Source organism: Dipodomys merriami, unplaced genomic scaffold, assembly GCF_024711535.1.
Source record: "Dipodomys merriami isolate MVZ:Mamm:240054 unplaced genomic scaffold, mDipMer1.0.p SCAF_70, whole genome shotgun sequence".
Taxonomy (NCBI): Eukaryota; Metazoa; Chordata; class Mammalia; order Rodentia; family Heteromyidae; genus Dipodomys; species Dipodomys merriami.
In genome coordinates, this window is record NW_027206291.1 from 2,004,007 (window position 1) to 2,011,432 (window position 7,426).

At 74.8% G+C, this 7,426-nt stretch overlaps 1 protein-coding gene across 1 annotated transcript; it reads left to right on the forward strand.

Moving 5' to 3' along the window:
• The first annotated feature begins 162 nt into the window (after positions 1-162).
• Positions 163-5,663, forward strand: Hapln4 (hyaluronan and proteoglycan link protein 4). Its single transcript, XM_070008101.1, has 5 exons — positions 163-234; positions 1,887-2,004; positions 2,179-2,541; positions 3,551-3,880; positions 4,285-5,663. Exons 1-5 carry the CDS (start codon positions 232-234, stop codon positions 4,674-4,676), a joined length of 1,206 nt encoding a protein of 401 aa, XP_069864202.1. The 5' UTR covers positions 163-231; the 3' UTR covers positions 4,677-5,663.
• The last annotated feature ends 1,763 nt before the right edge of the window (positions 5,664-7,426 follow it).

Below are 7,426 nucleotides of genomic sequence, written 5' to 3' on the forward strand. Positions count from 1 at the left end.
CCCCCGCCCCGCGCAGCGCACCGCACCCGTGGCCACCCCTGCGCGCGGGGCGCGCTCCCCCTCCCCTCCCGGCCGGGCCCCGGCGGGCCGCGGGCCGCGGCCCCTTTAAGGCCCCGCCCCCGCCGCTCCTCCCCTTGCAGGCAGACGCCGGGATTGCGCCACCGCCGCGCTGCCCAGAGCCGCTGCGGGCCGGCGCGGTGCGGGCCGGCGTGCGGGCCGGGACGCGGCAGCATGGTGAGTGCGGCGCCGGCCGGGTCCTCCCGCGCTCCCGCGGCGGCGCCCGGACGCCCCTGTCCCCTCCCGCACCCCGGGCTCCCCGGGGGCACCGCCGCCCGCACCCCGCCGCAAGTTTGTCCCTCCCGCCCCTCCCCGCCCGTGCGTCCTCTGCCCGACGCCCCCCACTTGTCCCCCGGCCCCTCGCCGCTCCCGCACTGCCCCCTTCGCGCCGTCCCCTGACCCCCGCCCGTCCCCCCAGCCCCGCTTGCTCCCCCCGCACCCCTCCTGCTCCCCGCACCCTCCTGGGCCACGCGCCGCGCTCTGCTGCAGTCTCCTGGCGCGGTAACCTTGCGCAGCGCCTCCCATCCCCCCCCCCCCCCCGCCAGGAGGGGCCGGCCGAGTCCCGCGCGGGCCGGGACGGCAGGGGGGGGCGCCGAGTCCCGCGTGGGGCGGACGGCAGGGGGGGGGCCGGCCGAGTCCCGCGCGGGCCGGGACGGCGGGGGGGGGGCGCCGAGTCCCGCGCGGGCCGGGACGGCGGGGGGGGGGCGCCGAGTCCCGCGCGGGCCGGGACGGCGGGGGGGGGGGGCGCCGAGTCCCGCGCGGGCCGGGACGGCGGGGGGGGGGGGGGCTGAGTCCCGCGCGGGCCGGGACGGCGGGGGGGGGCGCCGAGTCCCGCGTGGGGCGGACGGCGGGGGGGACCGCAGAGTCCCGCGCGGACCGGGGACGGCGGGGGGGGGGCTGAGTCCCGCGCGGGCCGGGACGGCAGGGGGGGGGCGCCGAGTCCCGCGTGGGGCGGACGGCGGGGGGGGGGCGCCGAGTCCCGCGCGGGCCGGGACGGCGGGGGGGGGCGCCGAGTCCCGCGCGGGCCGGGACGGCGGGGGGGGGGCGCTGAGTCCCGCGTGGGGCGGGACGGCGGGGGGGGGCGCCGAGTCCCGCGCGGGCCGGGACGGCGGCGGGGGGGCGCCGAGTCCCGCGTGGGGCGGACGGCGGGGAGGGGGGCGCCGAGTCCCGCGTGGGGCGGGAAGGCGGGGAGGGACGCCAAGTCCCGCGTGGGGAAGGGGGACGGCGGGGAGCGGACGGGGACGGGGCTCTGGTCCGCAGGTGGGACTTAAAAGTGCAAACTGGGACAGAGCTGGGGGGAAGCTTTGATCTTTGGCTGGGGCGTGGCCTCTGGGGCGGAGCTTCTCTGGGGGCGTGGTCTTCAGGAGCTTCCACCTGTGTGGTGCATAATCTCCAGGAGGCGGGGCCGCGCTCTGAGGGGGTGGCGTCCAGGGGCGGGGCTTCCACCTGAGTGGGGCATAATCTCCAGGAGGCGGGGCCTCGCTCTGGGGGCGTGGCGTCCAGGGGCGGGGCTTCCACCTGAGTGGGGCATAATCTCCAGGAGGCGGGGCCTCGCTCTGAGGGCGTGTCATCCAGGGGCGGGGCTTCGCTCTGAGGGCGCGGCATCCAGGGGCGGGGCTTCGCTCTGAGGGCGCGGCATCCAGGGGCGGGGCTTCGCTCTGAGGGCGCGGCATCCAGGGGCGGGGCTTCGCTCTGAGGGCGCGGCATCTAGCGGTCCTGCTCAGAGCATCTCCTCCCCCCACCCCGTTCGGAAGGGGCGGAGGCAGGTCGGTGGGCGGGCCGGCCATGGGTCGTACTCCCCTGGAGCACGCAGTGCCCTGTGCCCGCAGGTGTGCGCTCGCGGTGCGCCGGGCCCCGGCGCGCTCTGGACCGCGGCGTGGGGCCTCCTTTTGCTCACGGCCCCAGCGGGGGCACAGCGAGGCCGGAAGAAGGTGGTGCACGTGCTCGGTGAGTGGTCGCGCCCTGGAGAGGCGGCGCAGTGACCGCCCTGCCCTCCGGTGGCCGCCGCCTCCCCGAGTCCCTGTCCCCCTGCCCCTGCCCCGACCCGAGTCTTCCCGCGCCCCTCCCCGGGACTCGCCCGCCCTCCGGGCTCCTCTGAGCTCGGCTTGGTTCGCCCCGCAGAGGGCGAGTCCGGCTCCGTGGTGGTGCAGACAGCGCCCGGAGAGGTGGTGAGCCACCGGGGTGGCACCATCGTCCTGCCCTGTCGCTACCACTACGAGGCCGCCGCGGACGACCAGGACGGCGTGCGCCTCAAGTGGACCAAGGTGGTGGACCCGCTGGCCTTCGCCGACGTCTTCGTGGCGCTGGGCCCGCAGCACCGGGCATTCGGCAGCTACCGCGGGCGCGCGGAGCTGCAGAACGACGGGCCCGGCGACGCGTCCCTGGTCCTGCGCAATGTCACCCTGCAGGACTACGGGCGCTACGAGTGCGAGGTCACCAACGAGCTGGAGGATGACGCGGGCATGGTCAAGCTGGACCTGGAAGGTGACCAGGCGTGGGGTTCACTTGGCAGGGAGTAGGGCAGGGATTCAGGGGCGGCGCGGTCCCGACGCGTGGACCGTGCCGGGAAGGCGGACTCCCTCTCCGCTTCCCGGCGGGGCTACGGCCGACCTCGCCCCGGCCCGCTTAGCCTGGCACCGGCGAAGCCCGCCCCGTCTACCATCGAGGCCCAGGGCTGTCTATCATTGGGCCAGCTCCAATCACGTGCCCTCGAGTGAGCCAATCACAGTGGCTGAGCGATGGGCTTCGCTGATTGGCTGGGCGCGAGGCTGGGGCGGGGTTTGCAGCGAAGGTTTCCCTCTCTGGGGACGGCCCCAGCCCTCCTCGACGAGGCGCTGCGCCAGCCGCCCCGTTGAGGAGCTCTCCCCGGCCTCAGGGAGGACGGCTGGGCCAGCCGATGGCCCAGGGGCTCGGGCAGAGCCAGGGACTCGCTGGCCCCGCGCGCCTCCTTCCCGGGCCTGCGGAGAACATCCAAACCCTCCCTGCTCCTTAAAACGCAATGACCCCTCGGCTCCTGGATGGACCGAGTCCAGGGAGGGACGACTTCCGCCCTGAGAACTAAAGGTGGACGGAGAAACCAGCGGGCACCGCCTTGAACAAGGCGTCTGTGCCCTGCGGCCAACCTTCCGGAACGTTCCGGGGCCGTCCGGGGTGTGTGTGGGGGGAGTCCTGTTCTGGGCACAGACAGTCCAGCGGGAGGGACTGTTGCACGTGCGTTGTCAGGGACAAGCAGGGCTGCGCGGAGCAGAGGAGTTGGGTTCTGAAGCACGAACAGGAGTTCGGCAGGTAGGAAGGAGCAGAAAGAACATGTGCAGAGGTGTCCACCGGCGGGAGAAGGGCAGACATGATTGTGTTTAAAGGGGACCTCGAGCTGAAGGCCAAAGAAGCCTCACGGGGTGTGCGACGCACGGCCGGGGGGGGGGGGAGGCCGGGGAGAGGGATGGACCGAACGTCCAGCCTGGACGGAGGTCAGACGCCGCGCATCCCCCGCCAGGCGTGGTCTTCCCCTACCACCCCCGGGGAGGCCGCTACAAGCTGACCTTCGCTGAGGCGCAGCGCGCGTGCGCCGAGCAGGACGGCATCCTGGCGTCGGCGGAGCAGCTGCACGCGGCCTGGCGCGACGGCCTGGACTGGTGCAACGCGGGCTGGCTGCGTGACGGCTCGGTGCAGTACCCGGTGAGCCGGCCGCGAGAGCCCTGCGGAGGCCTGGGCGGGGGCAGCCCCGGAGCCGCAGGCGGCGCTAACGGAGGCGTTCGCAACTACGGATACCGCCACAACGCGGAGGAGCGCTACGACGCCTTCTGCTTCACCTCCAACCTCCCGGGTAGGCTGGCCCCGCCCCCAACTGCGTAGGTCCCGCCCTCAGGGGAAGGAGGCTCCGCCTCTGAACGCGCAGACCCCGCCTCCCATTGGGACGTTTCCGGGAGAGTAGCTCACCCTTCCCAGTGCGCATGCCCAAATGCAAACCCCACCCCCTGGCGGAAGGTCCACCCATGGGAGGAAAGCCCGCCTCCCCGATACTCAGCCCCCGCCCACAGGAAGGAGGCCACGCCCCTCCCCGCCCTCAGCTGCCCGGGACCTCAGGGCCATGGAGCGCTTCTGCTCTCTCCCGACCGGCTCCTGGACCCTGACACCGAGAGTCCTGGGCCGTGGGGGGGCAGGGGCAGAGGGGTCCGGAGGCCGTGTTCCCGGCCACGTCCTGACCCCGATCCCGACGCCACCCCGCAGGCCGCGTGTTCTTCCTGAAGCCGCTGCGGCCCGTGCCCTTCGCGGGGGCGGCGCGCGCGTGCGCGGCGCGGGGCGCGGCGGTGGCCAAGGTCGGGCAGCTGTTCGCCGCGTGGAAGCTGCAGCTGCTGGACCGCTGCACGGCGGGCTGGCTGGCCGACGGCAGCGCGCGCTACCCCATCGTGAACCCGCGCGCGCGCTGCGGGGGCCTCCGGCCCGGCGTGCGCAGCCTCGGCTTCCCGGACGCCTCCCGACGCCTCTTCGGCATCTACTGCTACCGCGCGCCCGGCGCCCCCGACCCCGCGCCCGGCGGCTGGGGGTGGGGCTGGGCCGGCGGCGGCGGCTGGGCCGGCGGCGCGCGCGACCCCGCGGCCTGGACCCCGCTGCGCGTCTAGGATCCAGCGGCAGGACCGGCGCGGGAGATGGGCCACGTTCCCCATGGGTGGTCGGACACTGGACACGCCCCAAGCCTCAGTGGTCGCTGGGCTCACGCCCCTCCTCTCCTGGAGACTGCCCACGCCCCTGATGCATCCTAGAGAATGCCCACGCCCCGTGTCCTATCCTGGAGGATGACCACGCCCCCTGAGGTCTCCGGGAGATTCACCCCGCCCCAAGACTTCCTAGGCCTGGCCACGCCCCCTGATGGATCCTGGAGTCTGGCCACACCTCCTGGAGCCTTCTGGATGTTGACTCCGCCCCCTGGCGTCCCCTGGAGCCTGGCCACGCCCCATGAAGCCTTCTGGAGAGTGGTCACGTCCTAACGCACCCTAAAGACTGCCCATGCAGTCTGCCTCTGAAGTCTTCTGGAGACTGAACACGCCCCCTATGGTCTCCTGGAGTTCATCCCGCCCTCAAGACCTCCTGTGACTGGCCACGCCCCCCCGAGGTATCTTGAAACTTGGCCACGCCTCCTGAAGCCTGCGGGAGGATGGCCACGCCCCCTGTGGATCTCCCGGGAGTCCGCACCGCCCCTAAGACCCCGCCCCTAAGCTGCCTGGAGCTAGGCCACGCCCACCCCTGGGTCTTGGAATTCCAAGCTTCTGGGGAGAGCCACGACCCGCAGGGAGCCCGGAGACCCCGAAGTTCTCCCCAAGACTAGCCACCCACTTCAGCCTCCCGAAAACACCGGCCGCGCCCCTCGGTCGCCTGGAGGCTGGACCCACGGCCGTCATCTGGAGACTGGCCACGCGTGCACGCGCACTCACGCACCCTTAGGTTTCCCCGGAGATGGGAACTGGTCCCTTTGGGTCACCTGCCCACCAGACCCTCCTCCCCATCACCCGGCGACAAAACTAACCTCAGGGTCCCCCAGCGACCACGCCCCGCGTGCGCGTGGAGCCCGGGCTCAGGGCTTCCTCCCCTACGAGGTTTCCAGGGTAACGGGCTGCGTCCCCGAGGCGGGGAGGACCGCCCCGCCCCTCCCGCGCCCTCCCGGACGGGCCGCCACCAAAGAGCTCCGGGCCTGGCCCTGCGGCCCCGCTCACCGCGGCCGGCCCGCCCCGCCCGGGTCCCCCGCTCACCCCGGCCCGCCCGCCCCGCCCGGGTCCCCCGCTCACCCCGGCCGGCCCGCCCCGCCCGGGTCCCCCGCTCACCCCGGCCCGCCCGCCCCGCCCGGGTCCCCCGCTCACCCCGGCCGGCCCGCCCCGCCCCGGTCCCCCGCTCACCCCCACCGGGGCCGCCCCGCCCGGGTCCCCCGCTCACCCCGGCCCGCCCGCCCCGCCCGGGTCCCCCGCTCACCCCGGCCGGCCCGCCCCGCCCCGGTCCCCCGCTCACCCCGGCCCGCCCGCTCCGCCCGGGTCCCCCGCTCACCCCCACCGGGGCCGCCCCGCCCGGGTCCCCCGCTCACCCCGGCCCGCCCGCCCCGCCCGGGTCCCCCGCTCACCCCCACCGGGGCCGCAGGACCACTCCTCCCCGCATCTCTGGACCTTCACCCAGAGACCGCCGCTGCCCGTGGGCTGTCCCCGCCCCCCGCAGACGGCCCTCCCTACTTGTACCCCGGAAGTCCCAACTCGGAGTGCAAACTGGGCCGCCGCGCCCGTCAGCCGGCGGCCCGCCCCCCAGGCTGTCGCCATGGAGACCACGCTGGCGTCCTCCGCCCCGCCGGGGGTCGCCGTGGAGACGACCGGTGTGGTTCCCATGACAACCGACCTCCGCGCGCTCCGGGACGTCTCGCGTGGGCCCCTCCCCGCCGCGGCCGCCCCGCGACAGCCCTTCATCCGATGGGCCCGCCGCACCGCACCGCACCGCACCGCACCGCACCACACCACCCGCCGCACAGCTCCGCACCGCTCCGCAGGAAGCGGAGGCCTGCGCGCCTGGGGCCCCCTCCCTTCTGCAAGCGCTCAGCTCCGCTTTGCCTTCTGAAACCCGCACCCCACTCCCGCCAAGCCCCGCGCGCTGCCCGCCCCCCCTCCGCGCTGCCCGCCCCCCCTCCGCGCTGCCCGCTCCCCCCCGCGCTGCCCGCTCCCCCTCCGCTGCCCGCCCCCCCTCCGCGCTGCCCGCCCCCCCTCCGCGCTGCCCGCCCCCCCAGGCCCCGAGGGGTCCAGAGGCCGTTTGTGCCGCGCGGGCAAGGCCCGGAGAGCCCCCCAGAGTGGAGAGCCGGCTCCTGGACGCGTCTGGCCTGAGGTCCGGCCCGGACCCTCCCGGGAGCGCTCCTTCCCGCCACCTCCCCAGCTCCGAGCTCCGGAACCCGGTGTGGACGTGGGTTCGAATCCCAGCCCTGCTTCATGGTTTACCAAGCATCCACAGCCCCGATGCACCCCTTTTTCTCCCCTGTAAAGGGCGGATCCCAGAGCCCCCCCCCCCCGCCCCGCGCAGTGTCTACAGCCAGGGTTCAATAAACCTTGTTTTCATGAGTGAGAACTCGAGGCGCCCGTGGGGGGCACCTGCGGGTCCCTGGCGGGCAGGACGGGGCTGGGGGCTGGGGGGCTGCTTGGGCTGGGCAGCCGGGACCCCCGCAGGCCTCTCCCTCCTTCCCGCCCCCAGCCCCCTCCCCCTGAGGTTTCCTGGGGACCGGAAATGGGAAATGAGGCTCCCAGCTCTGCTCCCTGGGCCCCACTTCCGGGTTCACCTGGCATATGTAAATTTCAGAAGGGTTGACTCCACCCCCTTTGAGTTCAGCCAATGAGTGCTAGGCTCCATCTCG